This window comes from Opisthocomus hoazin, chromosome Z (assembly GCF_030867145.1).
Source record: "Opisthocomus hoazin isolate bOpiHoa1 chromosome Z, bOpiHoa1.hap1, whole genome shotgun sequence".
NCBI classification, from domain to species: domain Eukaryota; kingdom Metazoa; phylum Chordata; class Aves; order Opisthocomiformes; family Opisthocomidae; genus Opisthocomus; species Opisthocomus hoazin.
The window spans coordinates 68,043,387-68,063,506 of NC_134454.1; the positions used below are offsets into that span (position 1 = coordinate 68,043,387).

The following is a 20,120-nucleotide window of genomic DNA, read 5'->3' on the forward strand; positions in this document are numbered from 1 at the left end:
GATGGCCCACAACAGAGACTCAGCTGATGGTCCTTACAATACACTAGATACAACCCGTACACCAGATGGTATATAAATGCCACTGCAAAAAGTAGGCATGAACAAAAATAGGCATTTTTATTCAATACAATTGAGCATAGTTTCAGGACATGAAAGGTTCATGAGACATCAGATGATATTAATAAGACAATGTTCAGAAGAAAAGCCTTTCTGGTGCTTAGTTTCACAGTCAGTGTTAATATCTGAGTTCTGTTTCTACCAGGTTGCATAGGCAAGTTATTTTCTAGCAGGAACTCATCTGGGAGGACAAAGGAAATTGGATCTCTTGTCAATAAAACTGTAGCTACTGAATACTGAAAATCCAATGCATTGTGATTTTCTGTGCTAGAATATTTCTCATGGAATAGGCTCATTTAAACATAAGTTATAACTTCTTGCACTTAAATAAATACCTAAGTTCTTTAAGTAACTGGAGTGCATGTCTTTTTCACAGTAAGATAGTTTTAAGTTCCATCAGTTTTCTGTAGGTTCCTGAAGTATATGAAAATATCTTTAAGAATTCCGCAAGAAATTCTGAATACACAGGAGGGTATCTAGCAGGCACATACAAGTACAACACACCACATAAACAACTATCAGCAGGTTATATTAACATTTTCAGACATGTGTAAGTGCATGCTAATATGAAAAAAAAAAAAACGACCTCCCTTTTGATTTGTATCAAGAGTCAAATTTCTTCCCTAGTACCACTAAGACACCTCTTTATATAGCTTTATACACATAAAAATAAAATACATATAACTCTTCAGCTTATTTTTCTCCAGCACAGAAAGAGGGTGGGGGGAAGAGATGCATTGTTAGATGGTTTCAATAAACAGTACAAATCCGAACTACTTCATGCAAAAAGGGATTATTAGGTTATGAGTAACAGCAAGTAGACAAAGAGCATGAAACAAAGAGGCTATTTTGGGGAAATCTTCTGTCACTTTGAATTTCATTGCCAGCTTCTTCTATATTCTTTTGCTTGAAAAGAAATGCTGCTGTGAACTGGTGGCTTTCATGCAATTTTGGCAAGATTAGGGAACATCAGAACAAGCACAAGAAGATGTAGCATTCTTCACCCACCCACCCCCCATCCTTCAAATATCAACTATTTAGCTAGATTTTAGCAGAGCTACCTTGTGATTAAACATCACCATTAAAGTCTGGCTCCCAAAGCCTGGGTGAAATTCAGGCTTAACAAGGGATCAGCCAAACTAAGCCAAACATTCAACTTCAGATTCCAAGTGAGCAGTCAACTAGGTCACTGCAGACCCACTTTCTCCAAGGTTCCGCTCCATATGTTTCAGTGCTAAAAGCAGAGAGCTGTAGACAGAAGTGACCATCAAGGACAGCACAACCCTACCCTTGCAGACCAGAGGTGTATGTATGGAAGGCTTCCTGGTCTCAGCTTCCACTGATTTCATACAGAGTGTTCCACACACTAAAACAGGCTTCAAAAAATGAAACAGTAACAGATCAATTTGAATACAGACAGGTAAAATACTCCAGAGCTGCCATCATGGGTCATTGACCCATGTGGACTTGTGTGTAGACTGACACTAAACTCTTATGGCTGGAGAGCAACTAGCTAGAGCTAAGAGCAAAGAGACTTCTTAAATAAAGGTTGAAGTGAAGAAAGAAATATACTCCACTTCTAAAAGCATGAGCAACTGCACAGATTTCTATGCAGCATCTTTACTAATTTCCACATGAGATTTTTCTTTGCCACAGCCACCTCCTCCCTACCATGGAAGAAAAGATGCTCAAGTTTTCTCTTCTGATCCGCTCAACCTCACAACCATGACACAGACATTCATTCTTCATCTTTGCTTTCTTCTTCCCCTCTCAAGGCAGTATTAAGTTACTTTTTTACTGGGTTTGTATTGGGAGTCCTTTATATACTGAACTATCAATTTGGTGCAAATGGGAAGAGTAACCAGCCTTCTTCAGGAGAATTTGAAGTGCTGAGGAATGCAGACAGGCATGGAACAGAAAGTGTCTAAAACTGCCACCACCACAGTTCAAGACTGCAGTCCACATTTCTGAAGAGTGCCAAATGTCAAAATACACAAGGACTGAGTATTGTCTGGGGCTGAACACTCATCTGCCGTGTAAAGTGATGTCAAAAGTGCTGTACAGAACTGCCCTGACTAGGCTGATGTCTCCTGAGATTTTACCAGATGGAAACAGTCAACTCTTTCTTTTACTGGTCTGTCTGAAAAGCAACATCGTTGGCTGAGATGACAGCTTTATACCAAAAGATGGCTGGCACTACCTATGACTAACTGGAGATCTCATAATTTGAATCTTTCAGTGTCTTTGGTCTTTTCCGTGTCTTGGTTTTCAAGTTGAGAAAGGAAACTTCTAGAAAAAAAGGTTTCAGTGATGACTGGTTTCTGGACAAAGCCCAAATCCTTGTTCAAATGGAATGGCATGCTGCCATCACGTTCACTGAAGCGTTCAGTAGACTGTGCAAAGCTGTTGAGGGATGTCTATTCCGGCCTTTTCGCATGGTTTCAGTAGTTTAGCTTAAGGGGGAAAACTGCACACAAACAATCTGAGAAATGCTTTAAGTTAATAACTGAAAATAAACATAAGGACACAAGTCTACTTTATAAAATTGACCTTTTAAAAAAAATCCCCTTCAACTGAAAAAAACAAGCAAAGAAAAACCCCCACCCATTGCATTTTGTACTATCGTGCTGATCTGATATGACCAGGGTTATTAACGCACTTAACTTGCAATAAAAGAAGAGGGGTGTACTTAGGTGGCCCGGACAGCTTCCTGATCATACGTCTGAATGTTCTCAGTAGTTTATCAGTAATGCACTTTTGTCTTCTCAATCTATTTCCTAAAATGCTTATCAGAAGCAGCAGTATGCAAGGTCACTCCTTCATATTTCTTACACTCTTTCCTTAATGTCCGTTACTAGACACTCTTGGAGGCAAAAAAAACCAGGCTAACCAGACCTTTGGCCTGACCCGATAGCAGCTATGTTTTATTCTTATGTATGCCCTCCTGTTTAGTCCTTTGCAACATCTTCTCCCCATTTAGCTTTCTGGAGAAACTAGCTCCAGAACACACACTTCCAAACCACAGGGAGACAATCTGTCTGATGAAGCTAAACAATACTTATGTGGATAGTGTGTCCTTCAATCACCATGCAATCATTCTTGATAATGATCAGGAAATCCAATACTTTTTTGTTCGGTTTTTTGTTTGGTTGTTTTTTTTAAAAATCCGAGACTTGATTGCTCTTAGTATTCAGTTGTGGCAATTCTTTGTCAGCCATCATCCAAGGCTCTTGACACTGACCAGACAATCTAGATAGGACCAGTTTCTACCCTGCATTGTATGTGGACAACAGATTTATCACTGATCATTCAGGCTCCTGAAACATCCTTCAGAAGGCTTTTCTTAGCCACTGACACCAGTGTGGCCTGCCTTGCGATAAAGCCAGTACACACTGAGCACTCTGAGAAACATCTTTTTCCTGCTTACTGAAGACAAACGGGATGCAAGTCAGACATTTTGTTGTTGTATTACATACCTCATTTAAATGCCAACATTCACCCAGAGGTGGCCAAGCCTGCTTCATTATGAAACACAAATAAAAGTACGGGCTCAGACGACACCATATGGTTTCAAGTCTATCGCTGAGAGTTAATTTATAAAGACGACCAGTGGAACAAACAGTCCTACCAAACAGGCTAAGCAGCAGATTATCCTGAGACTGCTGGCGAGATGCCTCCTACCTCATTTCCACGCCAATACCATCACATACACACAACCACATGGGAGAGAGAACACATGTGCTAACACTGTCGTCATTTAACACAAAACTATGTGCCCCAAGAGTGGGATTCTAGAAGAGTTTGTAATAGGGAATGCTGTTGTACAGTTGTAGATAGACACTAATTGTACGTTTATAAAATGATTACACTGTAGTTACTACAGACACCAGTTGCTTTCACAGATGACAGAAGCAAAATAATTTCTCCTTAAAGGGAAGAACGCTTCTTTCATGAAAAAAGACTAGGTCTTGATTACCAAGCTTTTTCCCCTTTTCCCAACCACCACTTCTGTTCTTTCTAGGCGACTCGTGAACACGTACCGCATGGCTCTCAGTGCAGTTTTGTATGCCAATTCAGCATCATGAGGTAGGAGAGAGGTGAAGAGATACTTGGCAAATGTGTGCATTGGAACGCTCTCTCTATGGATGACTTCGCCTAAACCACTATATGGTCCAGCTGCGGGAAAAAGAAGGAGAATGTCAATCTTTACATACTGCTACAACTCAACTTCTGGACCTTTAAGAACACTCACTATACCTTCAGTGAGAATTGGTACTCAGAGATAGAGCTTCCCGTACAAAAGGTAAAGTTATATTGATGTTTTCTGTGAAATACATTACACATATATCGCATGTATACAATGTTTTGCAAGTATATTAAACACCATATATTCTTTGAGACCACAAGACAGATTGCAAGCTGCATAGTACTAAGCACACTACCAGTGTGCACACAAATGACAGACAGAATGGTTCCAGTACTCCATGGCGCTCATTCAGCAAGCCTATGATATGCAAAAGTAGACAGTGATAATCCTAGCTTTGCCTCCACGTAGTTACATTGTGCACATGAATCCCTATCCACCCTGTTGGTGCATGACTGATTCATCACAAATCCACCAGTAAAAAGAGTGGTTACAGTGGAAATGTTTGTATCTTTAATTGAAGTTACATGACCAATCACCACAGCAGCACTCGATCCCTATCTAATGCCTCACCTGACATTAGGCATTTAAATAATCCTTTGGTCTGGACTTGGTCTCCAGAGAAGACCAGGTCAGATCTTGCACCAAAGGTGGTTTTGTTAGTTCATTATAACCATGTGATCTTCAAAATTGTATTTGTTGTGGGAAAACTATCCCCCTTGTTGGGGCAATGGATTTTGCTCACACTCAGTGCAGCCACTGTATTCAACTTCATAACAGCAGTATTAGGATTGACAACAATCAAGTTAACTGCAGCTATTGCCCTGCTGAGTTCTGACTGCTCACTGTGCATATGAATCCCATTTTCACATTTATCGTGGAACTATCGTGGAACTGTTATTCCTCTTAGTAGGAAAATTGTGTCAAACAGGTTTTTTTACTTCAGCAACTAAAAGCTCAGGCAATAAATGTTGCAAGATATAGAATAAGAATCTTACGTTAAGTATTTTTGGACTACTATTGCACAGACAGCAGTCCTAGAAGTTATTACTACTTCTACTTGAGCCTCCAACCTACAACACTTGGATGGATGGACGAACAACTTTGTGAGCACACTTCTTTGCTCAAGAGTCATATGTATCATTTAAACCGCTTCCAGCAGCGGTTCAAACTAACACAGCCGATGCTACACTGAAGCAGACAAGGAGCGCAGATAAGCAGAAACCACCAAGCTGTTTCAATTGTGTTCTTCTGACTGGTGCCTTAGCACAACATGCAAAGATAAAAATCACTAGGCATGAAAATATTCTGTGCTCCATAGGTGGGCATTTCTGAAGACTGGGGCTGATTACAAAGGAATTGTCAATGAAGATTCAGTAGGTGACAGTGTGTCTCAATCATTTAAAATGAAGTTGAAAGGCACTGAAAACTAGCTGGCACTGCTTCAGTGAAAGAAACCATTTCATGTGTGTTTGTCAGCTGGTGGTCTAGTCAGAAACTCAGTTAAGACACAAAGAATACAGGACAAAGCATTTATACAAAAATATATTCTGCCATTAACTTGGCAGTCATGCAAAATATTAGAACTGTTCTTGCAAGAGTCTTGCGTTCTGCTTTCCCATGCAGCTACATACAGCATGCATTAATCTGCATTAACAGCATAGAAATCAGTTTAATATTGGATTAAGCTTTCTGTATTGTATCTACAGGACTTTAACTATAAAAACACAATTGATATGATTAGCAACTTAAATCACCACACAGTTTTTCCTCCATGTGAGCTGGCAGTTTCTGCCTAAGCTGGAGTAAAAACTGAAGCTATTGCAGGAAAGCAGGATCTCTCAGCACAGTCACGCAAGACCATTGTTCACACGCTGTCCACCACAGCAATTTTGTAGTTAGTTATATTAGCAGATATGATCACTTGTTTACTATTCTAAGAAAACACTGAAAGAATTTCAGTGATCAAAGTAGTAAACTACAATTATCCGAGAGCACTTCAGGGATATCCTGCCTTTTCCTCAGAAAGTGTCCTTACCAGTAACTAATCCAGCAAATTGATTTTATAATCCATAGGATCCCTGTATGGTGGTTAACAGCTGGATCCAGCCAGCAGCTCTCTTGTCCAAAGGCCGTAAAGCAGCAGTACAGCTACACCATAATGGAAACTCTCTCCATGGTGTGGCTTCTCTACAATTTCAAATGGCACCATGGCACCAAATGGTACCAAAGTCTTTAAGGAAGTGGGCAAGAACAGTGACTCAAAGCTGAGAACCCTAAACAACATATTGCACCTCTTCCGTTAGAGGAAGTTTTAAAAGACAAATGTCTTGCAGAAAGAAAGTAAAACCTGACTGCTGTGTAACAGTCTTCACAACTTACCTAGAGCAACACCACACTCCCTACCATGCCTTGAGTAAGCACTCAAAACTTGGATTATGCTTTTGGCTAATTGGTTCCTCTAAAGCTTTTACTTCCATTAGAAAAACAAAAACTAGAAAGACAACCTCAGAATCCATGAGACTATTCTTTGAACATGAGAATTCAGCACTACATGTTCAGCTTTTTGAAAAGCTAAGGCAAAAGTATGCACTTCTCTTGTACAGATTTTATTGCAACACATCCGCTAATTCCCAAATACTAATTATTTGTCTTGGTCAAAATTCAGTCACAAGACGAGGCCTTAAGCCTCAATATTTGACCACATATTTCATGTATGATACAAATTTCAGAGGCAAGACTTCTCCTAATTGCTACAAATAAAATGGTACATTTCTGTCACAGCAATTCTAAGCTAATTATATGAGCTCTTCACTTTGGACCAAAGGTAAAAATCTTCATACATTTAGAAAGCTGCCAGTCTTTTTCAGGTTACAAGGAACACTGAGTTTTGCTACCTGAGAACTGATAATGATAAGTGATCTCTACAATATTTAGCTGTGAGCCTGGGTTGTATAATCAGGATACTGAGATTGTGACAAGCAACCAAAATAAAGAACAAAATGTAATCAAAATTAAAACAAAAGGTTTATAGGTCAATGGGCGCCTAATCTCTACAGTCATGTGATATCTGAAGTACATTTGATTTTCATAAGATATTGGAAACAAAATTTTGCTGGAGTTCTATGTCAAAACAACATCTGAAGTATGGAAGGCAGTTTCCACTGGAATACTAATTCTGTGTGCTTGTGTAAATGAAGACAGATTAAAGAAGCACTTAGCATCTATATTGGGCTACCTTCTAATAGGAAGACTGCTTGTTTTCGAAAGATCTTCACCAGAGTATCATCCAATTCAATTTCCTGTAGCTTAGAAATGAGCTGCTCCTCATTTCGGCAAACCTTCTCTTGTGCATACAACCCATCTGGCATTATTCGTTGCTGTCCCAGCCCTATCAGTGCTACTTCTACGGCCAGCGTTAAGTAAGATTCCCCTTCTTCTAAGAACTTGTGTGCAGGCAGGTGCTGGTACTCCAAAGATTTGCATTGCACCACGTTCTCTGTAAAGGGTAACAGAAAGAAAAACACATCAGCAAATCATTCTAACCCATAATCTGCCTACAATGCCACATATACACATACTCCCTCTGTTTGTATTAAGTTTTTTCAATGATTTAAGTTACTAGGCACAATCTCAAAATCCAATGATCCAACCTAAAATATCCCATCCAATTCCACATGGCAGAAATAGACAAAGCAGTTAAGTTTTAAATAACCCACTCAAGCAAAAATACAAGTTTTTCTTTTTTAAACTGCAGAATTTAGAGAAAGGCAGCTTCTCCAGCTTTGTATTAATGAGGCCACAAATGGAAGATCCATTTCAATTTTCCTTCCCCACCCATTTCGGTATCTCCTTAAGTCTTGATGTGTAAGAGAAAGGGAAAGCAGATCATAGACCTGCACAGATTTTTGTTGAAGCTATCAGGATTGTGTAAATCCTATGATTCTATGAAACACAATAGGCCTGGAAACTCCACAACTTCAAAGCATCCTGTTTGCTAGCACTCTTTTCAGGCTTTTTTGTTATAGTTGCGTTTATGACAAAAAAATGTATACTATTAACACTAGAACTCTGACTTTCAGTAAAGATTACAAGTAAATTCTGCACAGACCAAGCCCTAAATTGCTTTAAAGAAATTCATTTGGCACTTCACAGACACACCACACGATAAACCATTATTCCAACCTGTAGCAGTTTACAGTCTGATTTGGGAACAAAAACTTAAAATAGACAGACATGCGGAGTTGGACAGTTGCAGCAAATGGGAACGCTGAATGCATTTGATAGATTGCATATGCATGTGTAGGAGGAAGTTACTTTTCAACACACACTGTTTTTATTTCATGGGGTTGTGTTGGGTTTTTTTAATAATTGCAGAGAATCTGATTTCTGATATCTTTTAATTAAAATTTTTTCCAGAACTGGCAGGTATGGGATGAGAAATTAACTGAAGAAAATCTAATTGAATATAAAGAGTTTTGAGGAAAACCCCAAGAAGATTGTGGATGCATGTATAAGAGAGCTGCAGGTAGAGGGCTGTCCACACAGGTGGTCATAAGAAGCTACCGCAGAGGTGGAAACAGACTGAGAATAAGGAATTAATCATTTAAGCTACTGAGAAGCAAATACTGAAGTTAAAATGGGCATACACATCCTATCCTAAATCATGTATCAATACTCCAACACTACTTTCCAATTAGTATTATTTATAGACCATGTACATTCTCAATTTTAAGTGTTTTGTCATCAATTTGAAGTATTATGTACACTTGCAGCTAAGAAGTCCAGTAACATCCTGGGCTGCATTAGCAGGAGAGTTGCCAGCAGGTGGAGGGAGGTGATGCTTCCCCTCTGCTCAGCACTGGTGAGACCATACCTGGATGCTGTGTCCAGTTGTGGGCTCCCCAGTAAATGGACACGCTGGACCAGATCCAGCGTGGGGCCACAAAGATGACTGAAGGATCTCTCATACAATAAGAGTGAGACAGGTGGGATTATTTAGCCTGGAAAAGAGAAGGCTCAGGAGGCTTTTACCAAAATGTAAAAATATCTGATGGGAGAATGTAAAGACGACAGTGCCAGACTCTTCTCAGTGGTATCCTGTGACAGGACAAGAGGCAATGGGCACAAACTGAGCACAAGAAAACACTTTTTTTACTGTGAGGGTGGTTGAAACCTGAAAGAGGTTGCACAGTGTCCAGAGTTATTCAAAACACAACTGGACACAGTCCTGGGCAACCTGCTCTAGGTCACCCTGCTTCAAGCAGAGCAGATGGACTAGATCTCCAGGGATGTCTTCCAACCTCAGTAATTCTGTGATCCTATGATTTGCTGCAATTTCTCAGAAAAAGGACAGAGCAATGTATGCAGAGAGGGCTGCTACTATGAAGTCTTATTCGGTTTTATTTCAAGTGTGAAATACAGAATTGTCTTCAAGAATGAGTAACTAGTAATTTTTAAGTGGTTTCATATTTTACTTGAAATATTTTCTCTCCCAATGCAAGTGTGAGTTCTTACACTACAAAAACACTGACTTTGAAGGTGGTTCAGAAAGGCAAGATAGAAAAATGTCTCCAGTAAATGAACACATATACAAGATTGCTCCCTTTCCTTGGCCTTACCCGTGAAGTCTGAGAATCCGTGGAAGCTCTCATTATCCACTCTGCAGGCTTCCATCAGGCTACTGAAGAGGGTGCCAACAGGGTCCAAAGGGTGTCCCACCCAACCTTCAAGATTCGTTATCGAAGTCACTCCTCTGTGGAGAAGTTCTGTGACAGAAAAGATGGAGAAAGGAGGGAAGGAAAGAGTGAACAGGTTCGCCCCTCAAAACAATTATAAAACTAAAACTGATTAAAATGCGCTCAGTACAGAATTCAAAGTATTTCCAGAGGCTTCTGCTTAGAAGAAGAAAATCGTAGCTTTCAGGGTAAATTCATTCCCCCTTGTGAATATGTTAAAAGGGAAAAAAAGAATGAAGGCCAAACATTGTGCACTAGCAAAGTGTATTACGGGTCAAAAATTTCAGCTGCAGTGTGTTTGGAAATTTCTTACTTGATACCAGTAACTTGCCTGAAAATGTCTGCTGAAAAACTACAGCAAAGATTTTTTTTTTTTTTGTAAAATATTCACAACAGTTTCCTCATTCAAAAAGACATAGTACTGTTTTTACCTTTTAAGTTAAATCTGATAAGTGAAAATATACTAAAATATGTTCCAATTTCATAAGTAAAATATGAGCTTATCCTGCATCTAAATATTGCACTCTGGATGACAGTTCACTTAAACAAAAAGAATAACATGTCTAAATGAGGTATACAAGAAAAAAATTGTCCTTTAAGTGGATCAAGTGCATTTTTCGGTCATTCTGAAATTTCAGTCAACAAATACCTTCACAGATACTTTGTTCTGTAGCCCTCACCCATCACTAGGTTAGAACATCAAAAAATTGTTCAGCACAGAGAACTGAAGGAAGTGTGTTTGTGGTAACAGATGTCAGAGATTCCCCAAATCCCTTTTCTTTACTAAAAGTCTTATGGCAACAGCTCCCCTTTGACTCCAGCTCCCAACTTCTTCCCTCTTTTTCCTTTCTTCCTCCTTCATGACTGAAATCAGACGCATTATGAGTGACCATTTAGACTCTGTATATAAGCCATTATGGATGCTCTTTTTCTCTGCCTGTACACACTCACTTGTACCTGCCTCACGAAGTGTCATCTGAGTAACCACAGAGCTTTTAAATCCTGCCTGTTGCCTACTTAAATGTGTGGGGCTACAAAATGAAATACAGCCACACTGCAGGAAGGTTTTTTTGTTTTTTTGTTTTTTTGGTTTTTTTTTTTTTTTTAAAGAATCCACTGATAGGTAATATGAAAAACAAACACACAAATCATTGTCTTCCTAACAAAGAGCATGTACTAGAGACAACATGCAGAAGCAAGTAATATTACGAAAAAGGATTAATCAGTGACTTCTGACTCCTGTGTTCTATTTGTTCTACTGTGCCCACTTCTAAGCTTCACTTGTGCCACGCCAAAAGTTTCAGTCCTCCAGTCATATAGACACTTAACTAAATCATGCAAGTGGTTCCACAGATATCAAATCAGCCACTTGAATAAAAGCTAAGTAGAAGCACGTGGTGTTCGCTGAACCAAAATCTAAAGCTGGGCTGTAGCTGCAGAATTCATCTGCTTATACAGAAGACCAGCACATTTGACAGTATTAAAGGAGCATTATTTTAAAAATTCCACACATACTAGGAAAAAAATAAAAAAGCAACACAGAAACAACAAAATTCCTTGTGTCAGGGTAGGATGGGTTGCATTTTGTACACTCCATTTTTTATTTATAATACCATAATATTAGTTGACAGCTACAGAAACTGCTCACAGGGAAAGGAACTTAACAGAAGTATTGAATGTCTAGGTACTGCATTAGCAACTGGGAATGAAAAGGTGCAGTACTATGATAAGCACACTTGCAGCAGACCCTTCGTACCTGCCAGTGGTAGGTACACACATACACAAACACACATTGACATAGGCCCCCCGATTCTTACGTGTCCCCCCCTAGTCTGAGAAGCTAGAAAAGCTGCAAAGGTTTTAACAGAACACTTAAGGAAAGCTACTTTACATGATAAAAAGACTTAGCAAATTCTCTTAAGTAATAACACAAAGTGCTTTAAAGTTTTATCCAAATCTAGGATCCAAGATAGTGCTCAAAAAAACCTTCTTCCTTGGGTACTGGGGGGGGGGGGGGGAATAAAATGGAAACATATAGGAACTGCCAGCTAGTTCTTTTTTCAGTCAGGTGTCTACCTTGTCTTCTAAATGCTCATTTCCAGAAAAACCTCTGCGCACACGCTTGAAAAATTTACACTTATGACTTCACACTTGTATTTTTACCTACAATACATGAGGTCAGACATAATTAAGAGTAGCAACGAAGATCTAAAATAAAATTTGAATTAAGGGATTCTCATAGCAGCTGAGAAAGTAATTCTAGTTTCTCCACATGCATTCTTTAACCACAAAGCCATCCCATTCTTCCACTGCCTTGTCAAACTAACAACAAAGTTCAGTGCATGATTATTTTGGGTAGCAAGGAACACATGGCATAGAAACTGTATCTGAAGGAGAACGTTCCTTCAAAAACAAAAAAAACTCGGAGGTAGTGCTCAGAGGAACACCACAGAATATTTTATAAAACCAGCGTTTCAAAAACCAAAAAAAGCAATACACCTCTACTCAGGAACACTAAAATTTTAAGCATTGTAAGAGACTTTCTTGGAACGGACTGCCAAAATTAATGAATTTCTTTAGTGCAGGGTTTGCTTCACTGTTACGCTCAATGTAGACTTCAGGCTTACATCTCAGAAATAGATAGTTCAGCTAGATTATGTGTCAGGAAAAAAAAAACAAAACTATTTTCAACACCTGACACGCTGAATGCAACGCTCTTTTAAAAAGCCTATAAATCACACAGTGCGAATAATTTTCACTGTGTAACCAAAACCCCTGATTGGGATAAAGGCCTCGTCATGCCAGACATACTGTAGAAGGCAGAACAGAGACCTTGCCTTGCGCAGCTCACAACCCAGCTTACCGAAAACCTCTGACACGCAGAATACGACATTACCACTATGATCATTTGGACAAAAGAGTGAAAGTCACGCCTTTCACTTCAGTTTCTAAACCCATTTTCTCATGCAAAGTTCCAATCCGGTGTTACTGTCACCTCAGCATGTCCTTTCCCCTTGTCTCTTCCCCACATTTACCTTTCTTCTGAGCCCGGAACATTTCCAGCTGTTTCTGCTGCTGCCTTCTTAGTGTATTAACAATAGCTATTGCTAGCCTCAGTGCTTCTCGTGGGTATCCATGAGATCGTAACGCGTCCACCCTCGCACAGGCTGTAGGAACATGTTCTAAAATGGAGAAAATAATTGAGGAATAGCAATGCTTCCATGTCTGCAATGGCCTGTTTTGCTAGGTTACTCAAAAGCCCTTTATTGTTTGTTTTCTTTTGTTTTTAAAACTATGCAAGAGAGACTTAAAGCACTACTTCTGAGCCAGCATTTCAAGGGAGCCTCTGTTCTTTTTGCCAGGCTTCTCATTTATCTCCCCACCATCCCCCCCAAAATAATGCCATAGAAAATGAACAAAGCAGCAAGTCATGGAAATGTCTTTCCGGTTTAGCCACTTACCATGCCAGAGGGGCCAGCCGTGAGAGTCAAAGAGCGAGTTTTCAGTGTCGTCATGGTAACAGTAGTTGGTGTATAGGTCACTGCTGATAATGTGCTGTAAGTGGCTGTCCTGCCAGTGCAGATCGCACGCCTCAATGGCTCGAGTGAACACCGTCCGATGCGGCCTGTTCGACGAATCTGTCATTTTCACAAGTTCAGAAAGCTGCATCAGCTTTTTCTCATTCATATGTGAATCAGTCATTCACAGCATTCTTGTCTTCTGCCTATTCACCAGCCCCCCAACCGACAGCAGCCTGCCTTGTCCCCTCTCGGCACCAACCAGCCCGCAGATGACATTTCATATCCTATTATTACCCAGCAGCCCAAAGTGTGTGCCATTCACTTTGCATTCAGAGAGAGATAGACCAGCACGGCTGATGCTAAACAGGACTTTTCAGAAGGAACAGCTAGAGATGAAGGACATTCAACAGCACGTACAGAACTCCCCTAAAAACAAACTAGAAAGTATATGGCACACAGCTAGCCAACATCCCCAGCTTCTCTCCTCCTCAGACTCAGAGCTGCCAGTATGAGGGACGGATAAACATCCCACAAAAGATTTTTAGTTTTTCTCTTTGAGAACTGACATTAACTTTGAGGTCTTGTATGATTTTTTTGTGTCATAAACATATACAAATACCGTAAAGAAAGTGAGGTACAGAGGCCATGGGACTGATATAATTCTTTCCTGTGGCAAAATCCCCCTGTCACACATCAACATGGCACTATGTCTATGCACGCAGAGATGCTGTGTCAGAGCTACCACTAGTCTGCCCACGCTGGGCTGAACACCACGAGATACAGAAAGCAAAACACCTCTGTAGGTAGTTATATGCTGAACGAACTTCTGTCCCTGGCTACCTGTGAGATTTAAAAAAGAACCAAGTCTAATTCCTTCAGAGGTAATCTTCCAAGAAAAAAAAAAAAAAAAGGAAAAAACCATCTAAGCCCAAATCTGCCACCTCCCAAGCACTTAATTTTATCAGGATTATATGAAACATATCAAAACACTGAGGGTTTTGAGGATTATGAGGGATTTTTTCCCCCCAATAAACATCCTGCTTCTTCCCCAGATATTAGCAAAGTAGCCATCTTTGGATGGACTGGACAAGGCTTCTGTCAGATTTGATAATCACATTTTAGATTAGAAAGCATGATATCAAGTAAGAAGAGACACCTCCTCCAAGACAGCAGTGTTGCCTCTGCACTCCCCACACACCTGGCAATGCAGACTGCACATACAGAGCACATCCCACAGGTAGCTGCTTTAGTTCCTCACGCACTCAAGTTTAATGCAGTTGCAACAGATCTCTCTTTAAATACGTATCAAAGGTTTTGTAACTGCAAATGAAATAAAAACCCCAACACCAGAAGGAATAAAAAATTATAGTCGAGCAAAGAAACAACAGGCTTATACATGACATACTTCAAGGACACCAAACTTTCATGCAACATGTATTTAGAAGCACCAAGTGAAAAGTTAGAAGACCTAACTAAACATAAATACTTGCTTTGAAAACACTGCAGCCCCAGCACAAAAAAACCACCTATTTATCCTTTCTGCAAGGATAGTATTAGTGAAAATAATTTTGGCTGGTCATTCCTCAACAAGAAAGTTACTTTTCCCAGGAAAGAGTGCTGAATTCTGCAAGGCTAGAGTATATAAGATAGAGGTTATATTATATGTGGCAGTCAGTGCATATTGTTTAGGCTCACCTTGGTTAGCATTTGCACCCTGAGGCAAAGCATTGGTTAAATTGGGCAGCTCGTTTCCATGGTTTCCATCTTCCCAGGGACAAACATCCACACTGTTCCATTTTTTCAGCTGTTTTAGCCAACTGGCCTTCTGCTCCAGCTTGCAGTGGGGATTTAAGACTATACACATCCACAGAGCACCTGATTTTAAAAAAATTGCTAAATTATGTTTTCTATTAAAAATGTAGCAGCCAATGACTAATTGCAAACTTCTCTATAGTGTAACACTTTTTCTCCCCTCAAATGCTACACTGGTTGCTTCCCAGCTATGCCTAACACCAGGCAGACTGAATTCCTGATGCAGGATTCTTGGATCTGGCATGGCCCATATGAAGCAGTGGAAAGACTGTACCAAGCCAACCTTCCCAATTGAAAGGCATTAAGAGGTCTTTAGTATTAGAAAATCCAGAGTTCACAATGTATGGCTCATTAGACAGGAACATCAGTCAAAAGCAAACAAGAATTCACATAAAGTTACAGCACAAAATTACTGAAGTTTTTATTCTAATTTTTGTTTGTAGAAAATAACATTTGCTTCTGGTACAAGAACTATGTGTCTTGCAGCTTCAGCTACAGTAACCAAAGAAGTGCATTAGTAAGACACGTATTTTGTAAACATATACTTCCACATTCAGAACCCAGCAGAAGTACTGCTGAACACATAACTCACTCCCAAACATATCTGGGTCTCAGAGGTCCAGGAAACACTGGTTTTGTGCCATCTAATAGGAATAGGATATTGTTAACACAGTTACTCCAGTAATTCGGTTACACCAGAAAATTTGATCTACATTTTCTGTTTATGGAGCTCGCAGGGAAAGCTAATTTGTACTGATATTTCACACATACCATCACTTTGGAACCTGCTCCCTGAGACTATATAGCAGGGCAGGCAGAAATACATCAGGGTCTCTAGCAACAATTTTCAAATGGAAAGATTTTATTCTTAATCAGCTGTCTTCTTCATCAGCGTGAACTTTGACAGAAGCATGAAGACATCTGAAAGCACTGTTTAGCAACAGTTCATCTGCTCATTAAGAACCTGCCTTACACACTACAAGAGATTTAGAAAATATGCTTAAACTACACAATCTTCATGACAGGCTGAAAAAAAAAAGGCTAAAAATGCAGCTGGTTCTTCTAGAATAATAAAATTCTCACATTCAAGCACTCCTTCGCTAAGTAAGAATGCAAAAGGGATATCCAGAGCACAGGCCATCACATTACATTCATTCCTAAAGCAACTCCGCATGTTGGTATGCCACAGCACAGGAGCCAGTGGAAATACAGCTTGATCCTTAAGGCTGCAAGTCCCCTGCCTTTCAGACCAATGTGGAACAGGGAAGTAATACCAAAGAAATCTGAAAACCACAAAAAAATATGATATGGTACTCTGCAGAACACCAGAGAGGCACTACACTACTGCAGATTATTACTGCACAGTAGTTAAATACAGTACAGCAAGTGTTTTGGGGTTTTTTTGAGTGTCTGAAACTTGCCATGGGAGTCAATAAAGGCAATACTATTTTTAAAACCTCTTTTTAAATCAAATCATACGACTTTCTTTAGACACACTCATTGACAATGCTTCACTTTCCAGAGTCATATTACAACTGGTTTTTATTAATAAGCATCAATGCATTCAGCACTGACCAAGACAGAATTACTGTATTTCTTGCAACTTGCAAAACAGAAAATGGGGCATACTGGAAAGCCTTGGAGATAGTTAACTTGGGCTTTCTTATTTATTTTCAAAATCAAGTATCACTTGAGGGCATTAAGAGACACTAAACTCCAGCATGGTACAAAAAAAAGCAGCCATTTAATACTTTGTAACCAGATTCCCAGTATTTTCAAACTGAAGCAACAGCAAAGTGGAATACTTTGACCGCATTTGTTAAGTATTTCAACAATCCAGCAAGGCGGAACACACACTACTGATTATACCATGCACCCCTACAAAATGAGCGGCCTTTTCTTTTTCCATGTCTCAAACACCACTAGAGGCAAAGAAACCGTCTCGCCGTCTTCAGAAACTCTACTATGCGTGCAGCGCATCTAAAAAGCAGGAGAGGGAAGAGATACTCCAAAACACCAAAATCCTTTAAAAACTTATGTGGTCTAAAGAGGGAAACTAAGTCAAGCATAACTACATTGTTAGCAGTGATTGTCTCCGAAACCCAGGCGACTTTTATGCAGATGAAGCACAAAGACAAGTGTATTTCTAATAAACCCCACACAAACTGCTTAAAATTTCAACAGAAACCAACTGCACCCTGCTCCCAGTGACTTCAGGGCAGCTGCACGCTCAACTGAGATCTCGCCCAGCTTTCATGGCTGCCCGATTCCGTGCAGGAAGAGGAGTGAGAGACAAAACTCCCGACCACAGGAGAAGCGAACAGAGAGAGACCCAGGCTCAGCTCCTGTAGTGCTACAAAGGCCACCATCTGGTAGGAGGCGGCATAATGCCAATGACTCCTCAGTCTATTTGGGTTTCTACATTTTTTTGGTTGGGGTTTTGTGTGTTTTCATTTTTTTTCTGCCCTAGTGTGTGTACGCTTGCCTGTGTTTATATTTCTTCTCCTCCTGCTCCCTAAGTGCCTTCCCCCTCCCCTGACATCTGCTCCATTCTAGTGCTTTCAATTCACTGGTTCCTGTCCCGCTCCTAGCACTGAGAAGTCTGAGCAAAACGTCCTCTTGTGCCCAGATTTTTACCACATGCCAACTGGAAGGAGGCTGGAGGATATTATTCCTGTTTCACTCTGATGCTGCTCAGTGGAAGCCCCCCTAAGCTGGCCCTCAGACATCACCACCAATCTGCAGGCTTACACTGGCCTCAGACCAGAGATTCTCCATTTTCTGCCTAATGATCCCCATATGGGGAAACTGCCCATCATGCTTGCCCCTTACTGCAAATAAGGCTTACAGAAAAATGAAGGGCAGCTACTTGTAATTTGTGGGGAAGGTATCCAAATCCATTTTCAGTGACTTTGGCCTGTAAACCGCTGTTGGCAACAGCATATACTCAAAAGAAGTTTTCCAAAATACATTCCTGGCGTTCTCAAGTTTGCCTGCTCTACTGGATTTAATAATGCCACTAATGCCACCTGCAATATGAACAAATGTCTCATTAAATGAAAAAGACCCCAAACAGTACCGAAGGTGTTCGTATTTACATCTTCTGTTTTTCTCTAACACAGCTCGCTCTCTTCTTCCTACCTCCCTTTCCCCAGGAAACAGGTATCTTTTCAGACTCGTTGTCAGCAGGCTGACACATCTTCCCCTCCCACCACCCAAACCACACGCTATTAAAAGGAAAGTAAAGTTATGGTTTCGATTCCTTGACTGTGATCTATGTCCTTCCAATACAAAACTTCTCACAGCACAGTGGCAAAATGATCACAACCCAATACACAAATTTTTTTCCCTTAGAAGATAATTGGAAAATAAAACACGCTGCGATTACAATCTGATATTAATTTCACAAGGCAATGAACATTAGAGCTGTCATATTGCACTGAAGAATTGCCTATTTCAGTTCTACACTAATCTTCTCGACATGGAAAAAGCCAGCTTTGCCAAAACAGACCTTTGGTTGAGATACCCCTCCCTCTGAAAATGCATGGTTGTCATTCATCTTTAGTGTGCCTCACCACAAAAAAAACACGGTTACATTACTGCTTTACACAATGTGTGCCTTCCTTGTACACACAAGTGAACAATAATGCGTTTTGGTGAACATCAGTTTGTTTTTCAGTAAACATCCATACCTTGAAATTCATGGGGGAGAAAGGGACAGCATGCCTTTACACTGATTATGATTTAAATATGCAAACTGAAAAATATTAAGAAGTATTCAGTTACTGTAAAAGTAGATGTTGTAATAATTACAGGTCCAGTGTATGCATGCATTCATGAAGCCAAAAAAAGTGCAAGGAATGTACACAGACTCTCCCAAGAGATTAAGTATTGCTTACTTGTAAAATACCATTGTATTTTACTCTTGCCCCAGTAAATGGGAAGGTGATGATCAGTTTTAGTGGGGCGCTAGGACACTGACCGTGACTGAAGATCCAGCATACACTTCTGTTCGACTGTTTGATTATAGTCTTCCCACGAAATCTCCTTTTCCTACAAATACTATACCATCTTGTCAGGACTGCTGTGTAGCTAAGCTTGGGTCAGCACTTCCTCATTTACAATACCTGTGTAATCAATTTCTAAGACTTGGCCTTTGCCCTGGAATTTTACATTTAATATGCTTAAGGTCAATACATTCATTTGCAAAATACAAATATGCAAGAAACAGATGCACAACTACCATGACATTTCTTTGCCCTTCCCATTAATGGGCATCTCTTTCTTAAAAAAATAAAAACTCATAAGCTACCTGGTGAGTAGCATTTGATCATTTCAAGGAAAAATGGAGCCAGCTAATGAAGATCTTCCCCTTTGTGCAACAGACAGATCGGCTTCAGGACTTGCTGCACACTTGCCACTGTGCCCCATACAAGCCTAATCAAATCTATTGCAAAAGCACAAATTTCCCAGCATCGGAAGGGCCAGAATAGAAACAACACTAGGAAACAGAACCTATGACCGCTTTGAAGTGTCAGCAAAGAATTTTTAAGTGGTTTACATCTGTTTAAATTTTAAACACACATGCACTTTCACTGGGACAGTCACTTGGAAACCTCAAAGGAGGTAGTGTATGGTATTCATAGCCTCCCAAGGAGAAGGACAAGCACCTTTAGAATGACTGGCAAAGCCACCTCTCTCCTCCAGGCAATGAGAGATCTCTATTAGAACAAAGCACTATCAGAAGTCCCACTGGAGAATGCTCTACAATTAAAGAGTCGCTTTTAT

At 40.0% G+C, this 20,120-nt stretch overlaps 1 protein-coding gene across 2 annotated transcripts in view; it reads right to left on the reverse strand.

The window, feature by feature from the left end:
• The window catches only part of ZSWIM6 (zinc finger SWIM-type containing 6), a 110,661-nt gene that overhangs the window by 9,273 nt on the left and 81,268 nt on the right, over positions 1-20,120 (reverse strand). The window contains exons 5-10 of one of the 2 annotated variants that reach the window (XM_075411560.1): positions 15,216-15,395; positions 13,461-13,637; positions 13,035-13,181; positions 9,883-10,029; positions 7,500-7,760; positions 4,158-4,293 (exon numbers count right to left, since the gene is read on the reverse strand). In XM_075411560.1, coding sequence (XP_075267675.1) covers positions 4,158-4,293; positions 7,500-7,760; positions 9,883-10,029; positions 13,035-13,181; positions 13,461-13,637; positions 15,216-15,395 — 1,048 coding nt within the window. The remainder of the gene's footprint in view (positions 1-4,157; positions 4,294-7,499; positions 7,761-9,882; positions 10,030-13,034; positions 13,182-13,460; positions 13,638-15,215; positions 15,396-20,120) is intronic. The other variant, XM_075411561.1, reaches the window with a different exon arrangement.